This window comes from Ceratotherium simum, chromosome 26, assembly GCF_057802395.1.
Source record: "Ceratotherium simum simum isolate JZ-2026a chromosome 26, ASM5780239v1, whole genome shotgun sequence".
Taxonomy (NCBI): domain Eukaryota; kingdom Metazoa; phylum Chordata; class Mammalia; order Perissodactyla; family Rhinocerotidae; genus Ceratotherium; species Ceratotherium simum.
Window position 1 is genome coordinate 4579525 of NC_141925.1, and position 22196 is coordinate 4601720.

Genomic DNA, 22196 nt, shown 5'->3' on the forward strand with positions numbered 1-22196 from the left:
CTCCAAGCCCTCTGAAAACACACTAGCTGAGATGAGAAAGAGAACGTCCAGCTGAGAGAGGCCGTGTAGGTGTTCACGAGTTCAAAGTCAGGCAAGACTGGTCGATGGTAAGACAGGTCAGCACAGTGGTGACCTCTGGGGGAGCCCCATTGGGAAGGTCATGGGCGAGCTTCCAAGAAGCGTTCTCTATCTTGACCTGAGCAGCGGTTACACGACGCAACATTCACGGGGGCAATCTCTCAAAATCTGGACGCCTTCCATATGCCTTATATGCGTTATAGCTCATAAAAAGGCTTTTTAAAGTAAAAAGAAATCATAGGGACTGACTTATCTAATAAATCACACATGCTGATGGACAGACGGGTGACAGCAAATGTGGCAGAGTCACTGGTAGGATCTGGATGGTGGGGACGGGGACGTTCTCCGTGCAACTCTTTCAACTTTTCTGCGCGTTTAAAAATTTATATAGACACAACAGGTCACATATTGTATGATTCTGTTTATATGAAATATTCAGAATAAGTAAATCCAGAGAGACAGAAAGCAGAGAGTGGCTGCCAGGGGCTGGGGGAACGGGGAATGGGAGTGACCGCTGAGGGGTGCGGGGTTTCCCTTCAGGGTGACGGACATGCCTCGGAACCAGACAGAGGTGATGGCTGCACAACACTGCAGATGTACTAGATGCCACCGAACGGTACCCTTGAAATGGTCAATTTTATGTTAGGTGACTCACACTTCAATTGAAAAAATAGGAAAATTCAAGAGAACTTTTGGATAATAAAATTAATAATGATGTCTTCTGAAAAAGGAAAGGAAGGAAGAGAAAAGAAAGAAAAAGATTAGACCATGCGGCCTTCAAAGCACAGGTTCTTTTTTCAAGTTTGCTCATCTGAAGTTAGAAAACAGTTCAAAATTATCTCCCCAATGCATCCTTGTTACTGTGAGTCATTAAGCAAATAAAATGAGAGAGCTAGACCTTCTTCTCACACACACACACACACACACACACACACACACACACACGACGAAAGGTCAGACAGACACACCACAAGGTTAATAGCTGACAGATCTCTCTGGTGGTGGAATTATTCCTGATCTTACTTTGCTTCATTATACTTGTTTATCAGTCCTGAAATGTTTGTAACAAACACATATTACTTTTATTAGGAGGAAAAAAGGACACACCCCAAAAAGCTGTTTTCATTTAGGAAAGAAAACACCACCACAGGGGCCAGGAGAGGGGAGCAAAAACATCACAGGAGGCGCTGGGGGAGGGCGGGCAGGCGGGGAGGGGAGGGGAGAGGAGGGGCAGCTGAGGACTGGTGAGGGCAGGGAGGGAGTGGGAGCGAGGGGACAAAACCCGCCACTCGCCTTTCCTGCCCCCACTCCTCACCCCCGTCCTCCGACTGGCCCTCGGGTGGGTGGACAGCTGGGTGATCAGAGGGAGGGGCAGCCATGGGTGGACTTGGGGACAGCACTGGGGCCGCCCGGACTTTGAACTCCCTCGTGACCTGTCCACCCTCAGTCCCCCCTCCTCTGGACCCACCTCTTAGTCACCCGCTGGGTCGGCATGCAGATGAAATACAGACCCCCGGTGAAACGTGAATTTCACGTAAACAACGGATGATTCTGCAGAACAGGTACAGCCCAAATAGGACATGGCTCACACTTATACAAAAAAAATTTGTGTTTGGAAATTCAAATTTAACTGGAGATCCTTTATTTTTATTTGCTAAGTCTGGCAACGCCATCTCTGGGGCCAGCGCTGTGACTGGCTAGTCAGTGACTGCTGGGACAGCGGTGACACGAGAGGTAAGAACGGTGACACTGACGATCACATGGAGCCCCGCTCGCACCTGCATAATCTCCCTGACTCTCTGCAGCAGCCCGCAGATGGGGGCGACCGCTGCCACCCTTGCAGACGGAATCACGTGCACAGAGAGGTAAGGTGACTCACCCAAGGTCACACAGAAAATGGCAGAGCTGGGACCCTAACCAGGGCCTGGCTCCTGAGGCCGGGGTTCTTCTCCAGACGGGGCCCACAAGCTGCGGGAACTTGGTACCCGGGGTGGGGCTGGTACTAACAGCAACAACGAGGTTCCTGCACCTGCACACTGCTGACATCCGGGCCGGATCATTCTGGGTGCAGGGCCGTCCTGTGCCCTGCAGGATGTCGGGCAGCACCCCCGGCCTCCACCCACTAGATGCTCGTCAACCACACTCCCACTTGTGACGGCCAAAAATGTCTCCAGATGTGGCCACACGGGGGGCAGAGTCACCACTGGTTCAGACAAGACCCTGGTCCTGTACGGGGCTGGGGGGATGGGGGGCAGCCGGGTGGGAAGTGGGGGCACTCACACTCTGCATCTTGGCCTCCGTGTCCACGATGTTCTTCTCCACCTGGTCGGCATTCTTCTGCAGCTGCTCGATCAGCTCCGACAGCTCCTTGTTAGAGATGCTGCAGGCAGAAGACGGGGCGGGGGTGGGTGAGGGCCTGGAGGGCAGGGGCCGTGTCCCCACGCCCCACCAGCGCCCCGGCCTCCCAGGCTGTCCCCAGCCCCGGCTCTGAGCAGGAGCTGCACAGTGAGCCACAGACGGAGCTCGGATGTCCCCTGGGGGACGACGTCACCCACGCCACAGAGATGAGGCAGCGCCTGGGGGTAACCAGCCCCCACTCTGGTCATCTCTCTAATGCTGCTATTCTGCCCTGTTGGCAGAGCACTTTTATTCTTTTTTTCCCATATTTTTTATTGAGATATAACTCACATACCATAAAATTCACCCTTTTAAAGTGTATAATCCAGTGGTGTTTAGTATATTCACAAGGTTATACAACCATCATCGCTCTCTGATTCCAGAACGTTTTCATCTCCCCACAAAGAAACCCCATATCCATCAGCAGTCACTCCCCCTTCCTCCATCCCCCCAGCCCTGGCAACCACTCATCTACTTTCTATCTCTATGGATTTGCCTATTCTGGATGTTTCATAGAAATGGAATCACACACTATGTGGCCTTTTGTGTCTGGCTTCTTTCACTTAACAAAGTATTTTCGAGGCTCATGCATGTTGTAGCATGTGTCAGTGCTTCGTTCCTTTTTATGACTGAATAATATTCCATTGCGTGGATATTTCACATTGTGTTTATTTGGTCATCTGTTGATGGACATCTGTTGTTTCCACCTTTTGGCCATTACGGATCACGCTGCTATGAACATTTGGGTACAAGCTTTTGTGCAAGCACCCTTTCTGTCAAATACCTGATACTTTTCTTTCAATCTACTCACTCTTTATATTTAAATAAATTCACTTAAAAAGGGAACTTCCTCTCCCCACTGTAAACAGAAAACCAGAAGCCCTTACCATAAATGGAAGTAACCACCAAAATAAATTCCATGGAAATCAAACAACGGCATGAGGTTCTAGCTGGATACTCGGCCGCCTGCACACGTTGAGACCAACGGAATAGCCCCTGGAGTAACTGTACCTTTCCCGGTGGGTGTTAGGAATGGAAGTGAGGTTATGCGGGCAAAGAGCCAGGTACACAGTAAATCTCACAAAAGTTTGTGATTATAGTTATTAACGAGCCTCACTGACTGTTGCCCAGCCTGCCTTTGTTGTTGTTTTCTTTAAACAAAGACCAGAGAGGGAAAGCAACTTAGTCAATGTCGTACAGTCAGTCAGCAATGGTTGAGAAGATTAGTGCCCAGTTCCTCAACCTCCATCGAAGACCCTTTTGTACCAATCACAGTGGGGCCTGAGCAGCTGAGCACCCAGGAGTTTCATTCCACCTGCACTCACTAAGCACCCACTGTGTGTAAGGCCCAGCACTGCACACAGACGCAGCCTCACCATCTGAGAGTTCATCCCCTAGACCAGGAGGAACTCAGCATTTACAGAAACAGTCGTGAGACAGGCCGGCATGGAGGCTGGGGTTGCCGAGAGGAGGCTGCTGACTGGCTGGGTGGAGACAGGGGTGGTCAGAGAAGCCTTCCTGGAGAAGGTGGTGGCGGCTGGGTCTGAAGGATGAGGAGGAGTTTGGGGTTCATGGGTAAAAGGCTCCAATAAGGAGAGGCCATGAAAGAGGCAGGTCCTGGGTGTGTCCCTTGGGGGGGCGGTCAAGGGACCCTCAAGACAGAAGGGGCCGCCAGCTCTTCAGAGTGGAGTTCCTCCACTCAAGGCCTGGGGCCCAGCTCCTGGGGCACGAAACATTCCAATCCCCAGGCACTAACCCAGGCCCTCTGAACGTGCATCCCCAGAGCTGGGCCCAGGAAGCGGCATCATCACTGCTGCCGTTTTCACAGGTTCCCCAGGGACCTGGTTCTCTCCAGAGTCTGGGGTCCAATGCTGTGGCTGCCACTTGCTGGTGTCGGGGGGGCGGGGGCGGGAACGGGCACAGCAGACAGAAGCTGGAGTCTGTCCGTCCGTGTCCCAAACCTGCCTGAGGGCCTGCTCTGTGCCAGGCCTGGACACACAGGAACCGGGCGAGGGGGCGGCTCTTGGGGAAAAAGACCCAGCTGGCACCCTCCACAAAGTCAACCTAGGAGGAAGCCTTTCCCAAAGTGGGGTCCCAGTAACCCCGGTCCCGTAAGTCACTCCCGGGGTGAAGGCTCCGTCAGTCAAGGCAGTTAGGAAAACCTAACCCCTTAATAAGCTCATGAGCCAGTAAAGGCTCTGAGAAGTCCTGCAGTGGAGACAGCTGGTGTTCAGTGGAGTGGCCAGGAAGGCTCGGAAAGGGGCACTGTGGACGGAGGAACCGGGTAAGGAGGGTAAGGGCTGGGCTGCCGCGACATGGGCCCACCCCTTGCTCCACCCCCACTGCTCCTGCCCCCACTGCTGCCACCCCCCACTCCCGCCATGCCCACTGGCCCCATCCCCCACTGCCCCTACCCCTACTGCCCCTGCCCCTTGGCTGGGTGGACAGCACGGGGAACATAAACACCTCCGGGCCCCTGAGCCCCACCCCAGCCCCTGACCCTCGGCTGGCCTGCTGCACCCAGACACGGCAAGTCTCAACACAAATATTTAACCCATGACGGCTCAGGCCTCCGTCAGGAACCTGCAGTGTGGGTTAGGCGGGGGCGGGGAACGGGGGGCCTCCATCCCTCTCGGGCCCGCCCAGCTCCACCTCAGCACATGGGGCCAGCTCCCAAACCAGCCCCTTCACCGGCTGCGGCAGGTGCAAGCGCCTTCTGGACCCCACCCTGGCCGGCCCATTACTCCAGCCGAAGCCCAGCACCGGAAGGGGACAGGGGGTGGGGGACAGCCAGCCCCAGGGACCTGGCACTCCTGGTGGAGAACAGAGGTGGGCTCAGCGGGAGTCATAGTCAGACTGGCGTGGGTTCCAAGTCCTGTTGGGCCGTTTACTGCTTGGACCATCTCAGGCAAGCACCTTACCCTTGAGGTGCCTCAGTTTCTCCACCTGTCGACTGGGGATGACCACAAAGGCATCATGGCAATCGGACACTTACTGCACACGCTACACCAGAAATCAGACACGTTCACAGGCTCCACCTCAGCAGCATCCTCACCCTAAGTCCCCGGGGGAGGTTTGTGTGCTCCTCTACAGATGACGAAACCAAGGCTCAGAGATGTCAAGGCACTGGCCCAGGGTCACACAGCTTGTAGATGGGGAGCCATCGCTTCGGGCAGTCTTGCTCCAGGCGACATGGTCAAACGCTGGGCTAACAGCTACTCATAGGGGTGCTGCGAAAGCCACAGGAGCCAGCATCCAGCAACAACCACCATCACTTAACAGTGTGAGCTCATTTACTTTCCACATGCCAGGCTCCCCACTCACTTCTTCCTTAATCTTCACTATAACCCTGCGAGGTAGGTGTTGGCCGGTGGGTGATCATATTATCATCCCCACTTTACAGATGTCGAAACTGAGGACCAGAGAGGTTCAGTAACTTTCCAAAAGTCACACAGTAATTAAATGTCAGAGCTAGAATTCCACTCCAGGCAGGCCCAGGAGTCCAGGCCATTAACAACCCCAGGCGACAGTCCTGCGGGGCTCCCAGCACATCACAGGCACATAACAGATTAACTTAAAATGCCAAGTGCCCCAGGCCACAGTGGGACACCCCTTCTCACTCACTAGGATGGCAATAATCAAAAAGACAATAACAAGTGTTGACAAGGATGTGGAGAAATCAGAACACTCACGCACTGCTGATGGGGATGTGAAATGGTGTGGCTGCTTTGGAAAACGGTCTACAAGTTCCTCAAAAAGTTCAACCTGAAGTTGCATATAACCCAGCAATTCTACTCCTTGATGCCCACCCAAGAGATGTGAAAACACAGGTCCACACAAAAAGCGGAAACAACCCCAATGTCCATCAACTGATAAAACGTGGCCCATCCACATGATGGAATACAATTCTGTCCCGAGACCTGCTTCATGGAGAAACCCTGAACCACGACGCTCAGTGAAAGAAGCCAGAACAAGAGGGCACGAATTGTATGATTCCATTTCTACGAAATGTCCAGAACAGGCCAATCCACAGAAGCAGAAAGCAGACAAGTGGTCCAGGGGCTGTGGGGGGAGGGATGGGGAGTGACTGCTGATGGGTGCAGGGTTTCTTTTCGAGGTGAATTTGATTACAGCGATGGTTGTATAATTCTGTGAATATTCTAAAAACCGTTGGATTATACACTTTAAATGAGGGAACTGCCTGGTGAGTGAGTTAGATCTCAACAAAGCTGTTACTGAAAACACTGGCAAGTGCCATTTGCGAGTGAGAGGGGCTTGTTTCTTCTTCCTCACCCCTTGGAGTCAGTCCCGCCCTTTATCCTGTTTCCATGGAGGCTGGGCCAGCTCCGGGTTATGCCCAGCTGCCAGGAAGATGCTGGGTAACACTCACAGAGGGTTGACCGTGGGTCCGGCCTGTGCTAAGCAAGTCACATATAGGTTGGCTCATTTAATCCCACCACCCCCTTAAGAAACACTGTTCTCCCATTTTACAATGGGGAAACTGAGGCACGGAGCAATTAGATAACTCCGCCACAGTCCCGCTGCCAGAAAGCAGGGCAGAGCTGGGATTCCAATCCAGGCCTCGGGAGCACGGTCCCAGCACTTTCGCCTTTTGGGTTTGGGGTCCCGGAGGAGAGGCCCCAGAGGGTCCTGCATTCCTCCCGCTGTCCAGCTGGCCCCCCGGGGAGAGCTGCGGAGCCCCACGCCAGGAGTGCAGGAATGTGGGTGGGTCGGGAACCGCAGGGAGGGGGCGCAGGTCCCAAGAGGGCTGGGAACTGGCCGGGCCGGTGCAGCTTTTCATCTCACTAATAAGCCACACCAGGGCAGCCAGACGTGGCCGTCAGCCTGGCTGATGGGGGCTGAGATACAGCCCTACCTTCACCCTCCTCCCAGTCCTGTCCCACCCAAGGAGACGGAAAATCCGAGGCGCTCCCACCCCAGAGACTGGAAGGGAGAAGGGAAGGGAAGCAGATCTGAGTGACACGCTGAGAGGGGGACACGCCCAGCCCTCCCTCCATTTACTGGGAAGTTGAACGTGGACACAGGTGCTGAGGGGATCGGCCGTGATACTAGAAGGTGCCTCGGAAGCCATCCAGCCCCACCTGCTCATTACACAGAGGAGCAAACTGGGGCCCTCGGAAGCAGAGGCATCCACCCCAGATCACGCGGGAGGCAGCCGGGGTCCAGAGCCGGCCAGGGTTCCAGTCCTGACTCACTGACCAGCGCTGTAACCTCAGAGGAGCTACTGTGTATTTCTGAGCCTCGGTTTCACCATCTGTAAAATGGGAGTAGTACACCCCACCTAGTTAAGTGAGGTAGGCGGGGAGGGTCAGGGCCACTTCTGGAAACACCTGGACTGAGCTTCAAAGACCATTTTGGGGGCCGAGGACTGAGCTGGAGGTTCAAAGCAGCCTCTGGGGGCCCCAAAGCAGATAAGAGAGCATTTAAGCCCCCGAGGGGGTGTCACTGGTTTCACCAACACCTAAAACAGCACCTGGCATCCAGGAGGCACTCAGCAAGTATCCATTCAATGAAGGACCGTGAGTCACCTAGCACACTGTGGGGGCTCCAAAATGGTGAGAAGGACCCTTCATTCACGCACCACGTACTCACTGTGCTCTTACTCCCCGAGGGGCTGCCACTCACAACAAAACTAAGGCCTTAGGTTGCTGTCTGAACTGTGCAGGGGGTTCTTCCCGTGGCCCCCCTTTCTCTCCTGGGGACCCCCACCTGCCAGTGGCTCTTGGTCCTGTAAAATAGGTTCCGTCTAACAACAGTCACGTCACAGTGGCGAGGACAACAAGGTTGACATCCTGGGGAGGAGGCCCGTCAACATGCTGGAACTCCCGACCCCCGGCACCGGGGAGGACACAACATCACTTCTGCAGAATCCTTCCCAATAATGCATCGCCTCCGTCCATCTCATGGCCAGAAGCCAGCAGACAAATCCGAATGAAGGGGCGGCCTACAGAACTCCCAACCTGACCTCCTCAAAAGTGTCAGGGTCATGAGAGACAAGACTGAGGAACAGTCGGACTGGAGGGGACTGAGAAGATGTGACAACTAAATGCAACGTGGGACCCTGGAACAGAAAAGGGACCCCAGGAGAAAAACTGGGAATTAGAAAAAAGTTTATAGTTCAGTTTTTTTAAAAAAAGCTTCCTTCTAGATTTCTGGGTTTTCCGGCAAACCTCTCTAGGAGCGGATGCTTCTGGGTGTTGGGCGTCCAGGATGCCCACCTGCAGACAGGCAGGGAGGAGGTGGGGTGCCGTAGCCTGAGACCCCACCCAGTAAAAGCCGACGGGGACCCAGGACTCAGCTGTCCCCAGAAATGGCCCCCTCCGCCCAGCCCAGGCTGCGGTCAGGTTTCACAAGCCAGGTGGGGGCACGCCCAGCAGATTGGGGCTGTTTCTCCAGAGAATCGGCCCTTGTTCTCTTCTCTAGGGCTGAGGAAGCGGGAGTCTGGCTCGGGTCCAGGAGCGCCCGAGTCCCGTCCAAGACCCAAGGAGCCCGGTTACGTGGCCTGGTGTGCGTACGAGACTTCCGGCGCAAGGAGGGGCAAACAGGGTGCAGGCCAGGGGGGGCTGCCCGGCGCCACCTCAGAGCCCAGGGTTGGGTCTGAGGACACACTCAGGGACAAGCGGGGTTTCTGGGTCTGAGCCCGCAGGCGCCAGCCTGGAACAGGCGCCTGATAGTGTCCCGGGCTGTACTCAGAGCTTTGCAACTGCGAGGAGAGGGCCTGGGAGCCTCAAGTGGCATGACGTACCTGCGCTCTGTCCCCAGCACTTAGAAACTCAGTGACCACAGCCCAGCTGCCTTATAGGTGGCCACGCACAGCCGCCCCTGTGGGGAGCTGGGCCTGGAGCCCAGAGCTGTGTGACACCGGGGCATGGCCCAGGACAGCCCACGGTCTGGTCAGCAGGGATGCCGACCAGAGAAGCGGGGACACAGGTGGCACCCCAGGTCATCTGGACACCACAGATAATCCACACGGGCAAAGAAAGAGAACACAGATGTCTTAGGAGACCCTCGCCCCTCACCCTGCTAGTCATCTCTTCTTGTTTTAGCTTTGTGGGGGCACCCTTTGCCCTTTTCCGCAGCTCGAGGGGCAGTATGGCCTAGTGGTTAAGCACCCAGACAGCCTGGATTTGAATCCTGGCTTAGTCCTTATTAGCTGTAAACGACTTAGCCTCTCTGAGCCTCAGTCTCCCCATCTGTCAATGGGGTTGTCGCGGCACGTGCACCGCAGGGTGGGGGTTAACTGAGAGAGAGGATATGAGTGCTCCTCAGCCGGGAGCCCAGGCTCTGCTTTCACCCGGGGCCACTATCCGGGGACCTGGGCTCCTTTTAAGGAGCTGATAAAAGCCAGCAGTCGAGAGGCCCGCCGTCAGAACCCGCTGCACCGGGGAGCTAAAAAAAGACCTGGGCCGCCCCCGCCATTCACACTGATCCGATCGGACCAGCCCAGACGTGTTCCTGTTCTGCCTGCGAGGTCACCTCGCTGGGCATGGGGAATTCACATGTAACCTCAATATTTGGAAACGTCTCCTCCAACGCTGCAGGGGAGGCTGGGGCACGTTGACGGGCAGTGAAGCTTCATGGGGGACACAGATCCTGGGCCCGGTCCGGCTGAACTATCTTGGGTTTGGGCTAAGGATGGGGTCAGTAGGATTGGGGATTTGAGGGGTATGGGGTGTTTCCCCCAGGGTTTCTGCTGCTCTGAGAACTCTCCCCAGAGAACTTTCTGTCTGCAGGACAGAAACCACAGAAGGGAGGGTGGGGAGGACTTGCCTACCTGGTTGTTCATGCAGAACGCTGAGAACCACCCAGATCCCCGCCTCTCCCTCCCCGGTTCCTCCTGGGAACAGATCTCCGGGGCCTCCATCCTCCCTCTGCCCCTATGGTCTCCGCCCTGATCAAGGTCACCGCCTCCCACCTGGCCCAGTGCAACAGCCACCCCATACCACTCCCCGCACCCCGACTCTCGCCAGCTTCTGCACGAGAGCTTTCAACGCTGCAACCAGCTGCAACGCTCGCCACTGTCTGGCCTCAAACTTGCCAGGGCTCCCAAATGCTCTCATGTGTTCAAGGCCACTGCTGTCCAACAGAAATAGACTGCGAGCCACATCTGTAGTTTAAATTTTTCTAGTAGTCACATGAAAAAAGTTGAAACAGGTGAACTTAATTTTTAGATGATGTTTCATTTAACCTAATATTTCTACAATGTTATTTTGACAGGTAGTCAATAGAACACCATTCTTCATGAGATATTTTACATTCTTTTTTTCATACTATAGTTTTTATTTGCAGCTCATCTCAGTTTGTTCTAAGCACCTCTCAGGTGGCTAGTGATTACCAAACAGGACGGCCAGTTCTAGGTGATTCTATGGCCTCTGGACCACTTTGCTCTAAGCCCGCAGTGGCTGCAGCCCATCAGTTCTGCCCTAACAAAGCCAATGGATGCTCAGAGCATCTCTTTGCCCTGCTCAGAACCCGGTACCTAGGGACACTTAATAAATGATCACTCCCTTTGCTCCCTGCCCCTCTGCCACCAGACCCACACAGGTGGGCCTGACACCTGCCCCAAGGCCAGTCTTGTCTACGGGTCCCTGGCTGCCTGACTTCCAAACAAACCAGAGCTCCCAGCTGCACCCAACCGAGCCTGGTGTCTGGGTGTGGAGTGCCAGGGCACACAGACCACAGCCTGACACCCTTCCCCAGGCCCCCAGCGCTGTGGCACCCTTGCCCACAGGCCACAGAGCAGAGCCCAGGACACTGGGCTGGCTCCCCAGCTGTCCCTCCCTCAGGCTGGGAGGACGGCCTCTGTCCTGACCCCCCACTCCGGGGAACAGATCACACCCCAGAGGCCACAGAGAGGCCTGCCATAAGCCCCTGCCCCATTGTCCCTGTCTGCCCAGAACTGTTCTGTCCCACGTCGGTCACAGCCCCTCTTGCTCTCTCTTCCTGTGTAGAGATGGGAACTGGCGGGCGTGGGGCATGTCTGGTGGGGATGGCGCTCCCTCCCTGGCCAGGGCCACTTGCCTTCCAGGCCTGAGTCAGTCCCCATGTTCTGGCCCTTGATCACGTCCACGGCTCCTCCCTTTTAGGGTTAATTCTGTCTCACTAGGTGCACACAGGGGAATGGGAGGCATCAGCCTCGGAAGGAATGTCCGGAATGCAAGGAGTGCACACCTCTCCGGGAATCAGCCTCGCCCCTCCCGGAACCCAGAGAAGGGGCTGGCCTCCTGCTGGCCCCCGCCATCCTCTTCTGGGTCCTGCTGGCCTCCCGGGCCAGCGTGGCTCCCCAGGGACCTCCAGCCCTGGGGGAGGCTCGCCTTGGGTGCGGGGTGGGCCTGGCCCCCACCTGCTTTAGCTACTGCCTGGCAGAGGGAGCGAAGGGCCCTCACTCCCGCACATCTGCCCCAGCCCCAACCCAGAGGCACACCCAGTAGGGACTCAGGAGATGACCGCTGAATACGGACAACCAAACATAGGGAGCCCCTACCAGGTGCCTGTCGCCCGCTCAGCCTTTCAGGCATCTCGTGTTGAAGTCTCACAGTCCAGGAGAAAGGCACCCTTATAGTCACTAGGCACTTTTCTTAATCCTGCCTAATGTTAGGCTACAAACTTTTGGACCATAAGGACTCACTCGTCTTCTGGGGGCTCTTCTGTAGCCCTTATTTCCAGGCCTCGCACAGGCTTGGGGCTCAATACTTAGGTGTTGAATTGAGAAGACGTTTTATAGCACATCAACAATTCCTATCTCCCCATTTTCCAGAGGAAGATAAGTGAGGCTCAGAAGGGTTCAGAACCTGGCCAAGGTCACACCGCTAGGAAGTGGTGGTGCTAGGATTTGAACCCAAGCCCCTAGGCTCCAGAGCCACCTCCTCAGAACAAGAGGGACGTCAATACTGATCCACAAACAAAGTGACAGGGAGGCATCGGGGAGACGGGACGAAGCAGCAAGGTGTTCACCACCCACAGGAGGCAGAGCGATTTATATCTCGTTGGCAACTTCGTCAGAACAATTAATCTCAGTGGTTGGGTAACAATCGGTGGTGGTGACTGAGGCTGAGTCATTCTCCTAAGATGCCACCATGAGGGGCTCCCAGCCTGTCCCTCTGCCAGCAGGCCTTTCACAGGGGAGGAACTAGCCGGAGGGACCCCTCCCTGGGCCATACCCCCCGCCCCAACCCCGGTACCTGACACGTGTTCGTGCTTTGATCCTCATAACAACCCGTGAGGTTGGTACTAGTACTGCTCCCACTGCAGATGAGGAGACTGCCCCTGGGGAGGAGGGGAGACTTGCTCAGGGCCACAGGGTTAGTGACTGTCCATGCTGCTGACTGCTGCCACCCCAGCTGTTTCTAGATAGTCAGTATTTCTAGATAGTCAATAATTGCTGAATAAATCTTCACCCTCACCCCCCCAACTCCTTGTTATCTCTCTGCCCCTCTTTCAGGCCCTGGAGACAGGCCCTTCTCCATTACCAAGCCCCCAGAGACAGGTATTGTCAACATGCTATAAAATGTCTGCTCAATTCAACACCTATTTATTGAGTCCCAAGCCTATGCAAGGTCTGGAATTGAGAACTACAGAAAGGCCCCCCAAAAGACAGGTAAGTCCTTATTGTGCAAAAGTTTATAGCCCAATAGGCAGGATTAAGAAAGCACCCCAATGACTATAATGACAAAGATTCAGATTGCCTGGGTCAGAGTATTTTCATCTGCTCTGTCCCATTCAGGCCTTATATCCTAACTTAATCATAAAAATATAGCTCCATCCAATAAAATGCAGGAAAAGAGCAAAAAGAATACAAAGAGAAAGCATGACAAACAGGAAATATAAAATAACATGACTGGAGTAGGTCCAAACACATCAGTCATTACAATAAACATGAATGAGTTAAATTCGCTTGCTAAAAGATAAAGACTCTGAGATGAGAATACAAAAACAAAACAAAAGCCAGCTTTACGCCATTTTATAAGACACGTACCTGAAACAAAATGATATAGGAAGGTTGAAAACAAAGGAATAGAGTGTGACATACCAGACAACTGCTACTGAAAAGGGAAAGCAAGGTGCTTGTAACTCCAGGACAAGAAGGAGCGAGGCAATCAGTGTAAACATGTGGTTTGCATCCCCGGCTGCCCATTGAAAGACTGAAGTCTGGACCCTGACTGAGATTCTGACTTAACTGGTCTGTGACAGGGCCAGGACATGGCTTTTAAAGTTCCTCAGATGATTCTAATGTGCAGCCAGGGCTGGAACGAGGAAATGAACCACGGCAGTGTGTTCCAGGGCTGGGGGAGCAGAGTGAGGAAGAACCCCCAGATTTCTACAGGAAGGAGGTCTTGTGAGAAAGCAGTACACAGGAAGCACCCAATAAATACCAGGTTGATGGGTCAATTGACTAATACTCTTCCTACTAGAAACTTCCGTGGTAATTAGACAGTAAATTCCTCCACACCCAGCTATTAATCCCGGGGAAGTCTATGCTAAACTGAGAGGGTTGCTGGTGTAGCAACAATGGCTCCGTTTCATGGCCTCACCTGTTTCCGCCCAGGGAAGGCCACCCATCTCCGCCGTGCCCATGTCAGCCATGTGCTTTTGGGCTCATTACAGACATACTCAGAAGTTCAAGCTGCTTCGGGTAACACCAGGGTGTGTCTTGAAGATTTATGCAAGGTTTAAACAGGGCTCAAGTCAATCTTGGTGCCCTGGGGTGTTAGGACATCATTCTGGGTTCGAGACCAGGGGACGAGGAGCACCGGCCTCTGTTTATTAAGCACCTACCAAGTGCCTGATGCTTTACACATACCATCTCCAGTCCTCTCCACATCCGACACGCCTCTTGTTTGCAGATTCAAAGCAGATCTTCCACAACTGTTTACTGAGCACCCACTATGTGCTAGGCATTGTTCTGGGGGTATAGGAGTGACCACACAGCATGCAAAGTCCCTGCCTTCATGAAGCCCAGAGAGGGGCAGGAATGTGGCCAGTGGCACAGCTGACAAACAGCACAGCCAGGCCTGGAAGGCAGGTCTGTGGCTCCCAAACCCAGGCTCTTTCTGCTGTCCCCTCCATGTCCTCCATCCCTGCCCATGGACTTCAGCTTCCCCCCCAAGTGACATGGGGGTTGGTTGCCTTTTTTTTTTTTTTTTTGCTGAGGAAGACTGGCCCTGGGCTAACATCCGTGCCCATCTTCCTCCAATTTATATGGGATGCCTCCACAGCATGGCTTGCCAAGCAGTGTGTTGGTGCGCGCCCGGGATCCGAACCGGCGAACCCCTTACCGGTACTTAACCGCTTGCACCACCGGGCCGGCCCCTGGTTGCCCATTTTATAGTTGGGAAGAGTCAAGCTCCTTATCCGGGGCAGCAGGAGTGGAGCCCTCTCTGTTCTTGGTGGCACAAACTCAGCCTCCTTCCTCAACCTCCAACTGGAACCAAAAAGTCCCCACGCCCAGGACAGAGAAGTTAAAACCCTAAAAGGTATGAGTCTGAGATCTGAGCCCAGACAGCTGGCACAGCAAAGAATTCTGCACAGGACTGTGTCCCTGCCACACCCCCACCCCGCACAGCCTCCCAGGGACGGAGCCGCCAGCCGAGCAGCCCGGGGGGCGTTTATCTGACAAGACCTGACAAACCCCTCTGCCCAGGAAAGGAGGGGCCGGGCGGGTGGCCAGGACACCCCACCAGCCAGCTCGCTGGCTCCCGGCTCCGAAGGCCCAGTTAGAGCAGCTGCGGGACCCTGGGCAGGCTACTGAGACGCTGAGCCTCACCTAGGGAAGAGAGAGGAGGGTGGTGTTACCTAAGGGAGCCGACAGTCACAGCTAGGACTCAACCTTGAGCCCCCTGGGTGTCCACACCTTTCCCAGTCCGTCCCCTGCTTCCTGAAACTTTCCATTTGTCTCCTCATCCGGAACCTTCCTGCTTGCCCTCCATTCTTGCCCCCCAGGCCTCGGGCCCCTCCCCTCCTGAGCCGCCTCCTCTTCCTCCCCCAGACCCCTTCTCTCCCTACCGCCTGCACTCTGAGATGCAAGACTCCCGGCTCTCGCCCACGATGTTCCCGCCGCCCACTCTCCTTGTCCATCCCAGCGCCCCCTGCAGAGAACGTGAAAACTCAGGAGCCAGCTCAAACATGCCGAAAAGTGCGGGAAAGACTCCGACCACCAAGACTTAGCTGATGTTCCCACGTTGCCATATCTGCTTCCGATTTTGTGTAAAAAGAGACACAGCGTCATCATGCAGCATCCCTTCAGCCCCCTCCGCCGGGGTAGCTGTAGGAACTGCTGGTTTCTTCCCAAGCCTGTTCTATACTGTCAGTGCATATCCGTGTCTGCATCCAGAAACATCCTACGGAATTGCTGGGTATGAATGCTTTTTCAAGTGTACCCAAACGTACTCTGTATCCTTCCTCAACTTGGTGTGTTCACACGACATGATGCTGTTTCAGGTGTATGCACGTGGACGTGCACCATCCCCGTCTCGTCCCCCTCGGGCTCTCTCTCCAGCCACCCCTCTCCTGCCGATCCTCGGGCGCTGCCTAGACGCCCCCTCCCCCAGAGGCCCACCTGGCCAGTCAGGGCCCCTTCGCCTCCACCATCTCAGCACCTACCACCATCTCAGCACCTACCACCCTGCATTGTTGCCGCCTGTTTACCGAGCACACAGAAGGTGACTGGGCGGGGCCGGGGTCAACGGGCACGCTCTGCTCAGCCCCTCACACTTCTTTCCACTAGATGGAACTCCCACCCACCCCTTCTTGGTCTGGCGGTGGGGGGTGTGCACACACCAGCTTGTGCTCTCTGAGATGTTTATGGAGGGAGAGAACGTTAGCAGTCCCCCATGGCTCACCCTCATTCATTCATTCATTCATTCAGCACACACGCTGTACAGCCAGTCTCTGGGAGAGAGAGACCTTCATCCCCACCTGGCCACGCCCAGAGTCACATGGCTGCTGAGACAAGAGCGACAAGAGGTTAGGGAGGGCTTCCCTGAGGAACAGAGACCAACCGAGGAACAGCAGCTCGCGAAGAGGGGTGGAAAGAGCATTCCAGTGAGGGAGAACAGCGCGGGCAAAGGCCGAGAGGCTGGAGGCAGTGTGGCAAGGAGAGGGTGAGGGGTGTGCATTCGTGTTGTGCAGGGCAGCACAACAGGAGCAGAGGGAAGCCTGGGGCGGGGGTTAAACAGCAGGAGACAGAATCCGATTTGTATCTTGCAAAGAGCTCCCTGGCCGCGTGGGGAGAAGGGACTAGGGTGTTGGGGCGGCAGCAGGAACCGTGAAGAGGCTGCTGCAAGTGCTCAGGCCTGGGCGGCCAGCTCCAGAGGCAGGGCGAAGTCAGGGAAAGGGCTGCTGGGCCCTGCAGACAGCTCTGTCCTGCCTGGAAGCAGGAAGGGGCACCAGGGGCCTCCCTCCCCAGGCTCAGGAGGCTGTAACACAGAAGACCCACCGAAAGCAGAGAACAAAGACCAGAGGCTGTTTCCCTTTCCTGCTCCCGAGACAGGCCGGGGCAGGCAGGCTGGAAGGTGGCGGGTGGCGCTGGCAACGCCCCGCACGGCCCTGCGCGGAGCAGAGAGGAGCTGGGACTCCCGGGTCCTCCTCCCTTCGCAAGGAGCCTCGGAAACGCTCTCGAAGGCAGCTTCTCCCCAGCCCCCAGGGCCCTCCAGACGCCCCTCGCCCTCCTTAGGTGCCGCCTAAATGGCACGAATAAGCCAACCCTCTCCCCCAAAACTCCCTGTCCCCAGATGACCACCCTGGCAATCCTGAAGCGCCGCCATCAGCAGCCCTTCCTACAGGCTCAGCTCGGTTCTCTTCTGAATCTCGTTCCCTCTGCCAAGAGAGGGACCGAGCAAGTGGGGGCAAAGCCAGAGAGAGGCGAGGGGAAAGGGCTGCTGGGGCAGAGTCAGGGAATACAAAAGCCAGCGACTCCGCCATCTGGCCCATGGCCATCCCTGGAGACGGCTGCCATCCACCCCAGGTACGGGAGGGGAGACCTAGTTTCCCTCCCCAGGGGGCTCTGGGCCCTCAGCATCGGCCATGTGAGCTGTGAGCCCACGGTGAGTGCCTTTACTCTTGGCATCAGTGTCACCCTCTGTGAAATGGGACACCACCACCAGCCTGGCGGGCACGGTGTTAGAATGAGAGGCCATAACGTCCATGGCGGGGCCGGGCACACGACAGGTGCTTGGGAATGGCCGGCAGGACCACTCCAGTCCACGTCACCCACACAGCTGGGGTGGGCTTTGCCGACAGACCCACCCCAATTGTTCAGGCTTTCCAGGCATCACTGATCAACGTGCGCATGTGTGTGTCTCCATGGGTCTGCTCGGGGGGGTCCATGTGAATGTGGGGGTGAATGGACGAGAGTCAGCTGACCTCCTGACTCCCCAGGCTGCAGCCTCCACAGCTGGAAGGAGACCAGCTGCCCGGTCAGCTCCGGGCCCAGACTATCCTCACCCCTAATAACAGCCGGCTGTGATTACTAACGTGGGCTGCTGCGATCTGCTGAGCAGCCGCTGTGCGCCAGGTCTGGGGCTGGGCCCGACACGCGCATTATCTCGCTCCATCCACCCAGCGGCCTCAGCTGGGCGCTGCTATTACCACTCCCATTTCACAGAGGAGGAAACTGAGGCTTAGCGACGTGAAGTGACCTGCTCAAGGTCACACAGCTCAGGAGAGGCAGAGCTGGGGCTTGAACTCACACCTGGATGACATCAAACCCTGCTCTTAACCACCAAGAGGGTCCGGGGACCCCAGCCTCCAGAGCCTTGGGCCCTGCCTCCCATGCAGGGTGCCCCATTAGGACTGGGCCTTTCTTGCAGGACCCTGCCCAGGCGAGGTGGGGGACCCAGGTCCAGGTGGAGGGGCAAGATGAGACCCATTTTACAGGTGGTGAAGCTGAGGCTCAGCGAGGCCAAATGTCTTTGCCCAAATCAGAGGCAGAATTCAGTCTAACTCCTGGATCTTAACCACTCCACTCCTCCCTAGGACAGGTGGGACACCTCCCCCAGGAAGTCCTCCCTGGTCTCCAGGTCTCCACCCTACCCCTGACAGCTCTCACTTCGGACCAGTCGGCGAGCACCAGAGCCACTGGGCTGGGGACCTCGTCTGTCCAGCTCCATGTCCCACTGCCCCGCTGCTGGGTTCCCACCACCCTCCTCCCCAGACACAGTCCTGTAACCACACTGGTAATTAAGCGTAACTCCATCAAGTGCAGGGAGACTGTCAACGTCTCCTCCAGATCCACCCTCACCACCGGGAACGGCACCCCTGGAGTTGTGCAGTGCACAGCCTGCCCATCCACACCCAGTTCAATCCCAGGCACACAGTAGGTGCTTGATCTGCACCTGTTCAATAGTTATAATCATCAAGCTGCCGTGGATTGAGGCCTCCTGTAATTCTCAACCCTTTCCCTGCGTTATTTCATTTAATCCTCATGTCAACAATGTCACCAGGCAGGTACTATGTTTATGCCCATTCTATAGCTGAGAAAACAGAGTCTCAGAGAGGCCAAGCAGCTCTCCCCAGGCCGCACAGCCAGGAAGCAGTGGCTGGCCCGGGCTGCGCTCTCAGCCACGGAGCAGGAGGGTGGAATCCACTCCCCTCCAGACCCTCCTCGCTGGGCTGCGTGCTGTCCTTGGTGACCTGCGCCAACAGGCCTGACCCTGTCATTAGCTCAGGTGTGAACACCAGCTCCATACCTGTCATTTAGAACCAGGGTGACAGGAGCAGCGGGGTCACACCCTCTCCCGGCCCTCCCATTTCAGCTGCTAAAAGGCTGACAAACAGGGAGGGGCGGTGTTCTCCGTGGGGGCTCTACGGTCACTAACTCAGCACCTGAGGGCCAAAGCCCGTGACCACCCGGGTGCAAAGGTCACAGCTCTGGCTCCTGGGTCCCTCCAGCTGGGGGCGGCGATGCTGACCCTCTGGGCACTTCCTGTGTGCTGGGGGCATTCTCTCCATTGTCACATCTGCTCCTCCAGCAACCCCATGCAGAAGACACTTATTTGCACCACCCCTGCTTTGCAGACGAGGAACCTGAGGCTCAGAGAGGTTCCCTGACTTGCCCACAGCAGATGAGGCACAGCCAGGATCAGAAGCGAGGCATTCTGCTCCCAGGGCCACAGCTCCTACCCACCTCGCCATGCGGAATCTCACCTGCAACCCCACCCTGTCCCGGACAATGGAGGAGACCCCAGGAAACTCAGGGCGAAATAGTCACGGCAGGACAGGGCACCAGGTAATGCTCAAGAGCTTCTCGTTGAGAGAATAAACAAGAAGTCGTCCCCCACCCCACCATCCAGTCCATAAACTTGGCCCCACCAAGGGGAAGGGCGGAGGGGTGTGCTGGGCTGGCAAGACCATGCAGGGCTATGACTGCCCGGGTGCAGGGGGAGGGAGGGGGCACAGGAAGGGTCTCTGCCTCCATCCTGGGGAAAGAATCAGGGAGCCTTCCTGGAGAAAGAGACCGCTAAGCTGAGATCTGGGATCGATGGCTGTCAGCCAGGGGCAGAGGGTGGCTGCCCTGGGCCAGGAGTATGGAGAGGGACAGGACCCCACGTCCTCACCACCCCAGGCCCTCAGAGTCCCCGCAGCTGTAAAGGATGGGAATCCTTCCTTCCCACCCTCTGCTGGGAAGGCCGAGACCCTCTCAGCTTGTCTGGGTTCATTATAACCTTCTGTTAGGTCCAAGCCCAGGCCTTGGGGGACTGGACACAGGGCGAGGCCTGGCTCATCCCCTGGTGTGTGGGCTGTGCATGTGCAAAGGACTGGAGGGGCCAGAGTCTTGGCGGGGGGAGAACAGCACAGTCCTCTGTGGCTGGCACAGAGCACGCGATTGTGCAATGCCCAAGAGAACAGCGCGGGGACTGGACGGGACCCCAGCTGGGCTTGAGAGCCAGCTGGACCCAGGCACAGAGGAACAGCCTGCAGGGCCCCGCCCAATCTCAGAGGTTGTGAAAGAATGGGGAGGCTGTGGCTGGGGGGAGACCTCCGAGGAGGGAAAGAAATGCCTCTGAGCTTGAAACGTCCCAAGGAGAGATGGGGTGGGACCACAGGGTGGGGGACTTTCTGAAAGCACTGGAGGTCACAGAAATGGAGGGCCCACACTCCCTCTGCCACCTGCGGGACAGGCCCGCCTGGGCTGGACCACAGGGCGGGCTGCGAGCCTTGGCCAGTCTTCCCCTAGCCTTCATCTGGGGCCTGGGAGGGAGTGAGGAGCTGCTCAGGGGCAGGGGCCGGGCTGATGGTGAGGGCACCTTCGAGTAGCTACTCCCAGGGAGGTGGGCTGGGCAGTTCCCTGTCCTTCCACCTGAATGAAGCCCTCCTCGGGAGAAGCTTGGTAAAGCGCTCCCTGCCAGCCAGGAGCCCCCACCCCATTTTCCCTAGAGGGGAAAAGAGGCAGGGGCCGAGGTCCCACCCCCTCCCTCAATCTCAGCATCTCCACGAGGCTCCCCTAAACCGGTTATTAAGAGAATACAATAGACTTATCTAAACGGACGTGGGCTGCTGTCTCCACGCAAACACATCGAGACATGTCATTCCCTTCCCAGGCCGCCCTGGGAACCCGCGGCTCAGAGGCGCTGCCAGTTTCGGGGCTGGGGCGGAGGGGCGGTGGGGGGGGGAAGCCACGCCCCTGAGAAATCGTGCATTGCGAAGGAGGCCGCGACGCCGCCCAGGGGGGACACGGGGTGCCTCAGCCGGTGCCCCCCCACCTGACCCCGCACCCACCGGTTCCTCTTGGCGAGGCTCCGGAGCGCAGGATGGCAGGTGCCGGCCAGTGCTGCGGCAGGTGGCGCCACCCCCACCTCTCGCCTCCCCGACGCCAGGAGCACTTGAGCGCTCTCCAAGAAGCGCTGGGGAACGCCCCCCGACGCCCCAGCTCAATTTCACCGAGTCCCTTGTGCCTCCAGCTCAGTTCCCCGCCCTCTAGGCGCACAAGTCAGTGCTCCCTGGGCTCCTAGAACTTTCTCTCCCGCACCAGATACCGTGTGTCTCCTCGAGCGCCCCCAGCCCATCCCCATCACCACGCCGGCGGTGCTTCCCAGCTCAGGGGTGGCTCTCGGGCCCCGCGTTCCCGCTCCTCGCGCACTCCTGGCTCAATTCCCCGCCCCCGGGGCCTCCCAGGGCCGTGCCTGCTGGCCCCCTGCAGCCCTCGAGGCCCGGCCGTTCCTCCCCGGCGCAGTGCGCCCCACAGCGCGCGGGTTTCCCGAGGGCGTCCCGGGCGCGGAGCGCGGGCGCCTCCTCACCTCCGGGTCTGCACCGTGGGGCTGTATTTGCCTTTGTTTCTCTTCCTGAAGAGCGAGTTCATGGTGGCGCTCGGGGTGCGCGGGCGGGGCGCGGGTCGCGGCGCCGGGCTGGCACTGGGCGGCAGGCGGGCCCGGCGCAGGTGAGCGAGCGGCGGCGCAGGAGCCCCGAGTGCGGCTCGGCCGCGGCGCCCGGGCACTACTCGCGGGGGGCGGGGCGCCCGCCGGCCACTGGGTCTCCCGGCCTCTCCCCGAGAAGGTGGCGCTTACCTTCGCGGAGGAGGGGCCACCGGGCAGGCGGGGCTTCCAGGCGCGTCGGGCGCGCGCCCTTCGCCGGGTCGGAGCAAGTGGGGCGCCTGGTCGGGGCTGGGGGTGGGGACGCCAGGTCTTGTCGGGACACCACGCACCCCCCAGGCCGGGCACTCCAGTGGCTGGGCAGGCGGTTGGGGGCGCACAGGCCGCTTTCCTGAG

The 22196-nt window shown here is 57.2% G+C and overlaps 1 protein-coding gene across 2 annotated transcripts in view; it reads right to left on the reverse strand.

Moving 5' to 3' along the window:
• The window catches only part of PPL (periplakin), a 43090-nt gene extending 21223 nt beyond the window's left edge, over positions 1 to 21867 (reverse strand). For both annotated transcript variants that reach the window (XM_087449582.1, XM_014793471.2), the window contains exons 1-2: positions 21729 to 21867; positions 2359 to 2458 (exon numbers count right to left, since the gene is read on the reverse strand). In XM_087449582.1, coding sequence (XP_087305708.1) covers positions 2359 to 2458; positions 21729 to 21790 — 162 coding nt within the window. In that variant the 5' untranslated portion in view covers positions 21791 to 21867. The remainder of the gene's footprint in view (positions 1 to 2358; positions 2459 to 21728) is intronic.
• Positions 21868 to 22196: the final 329 nt, after the last annotated feature.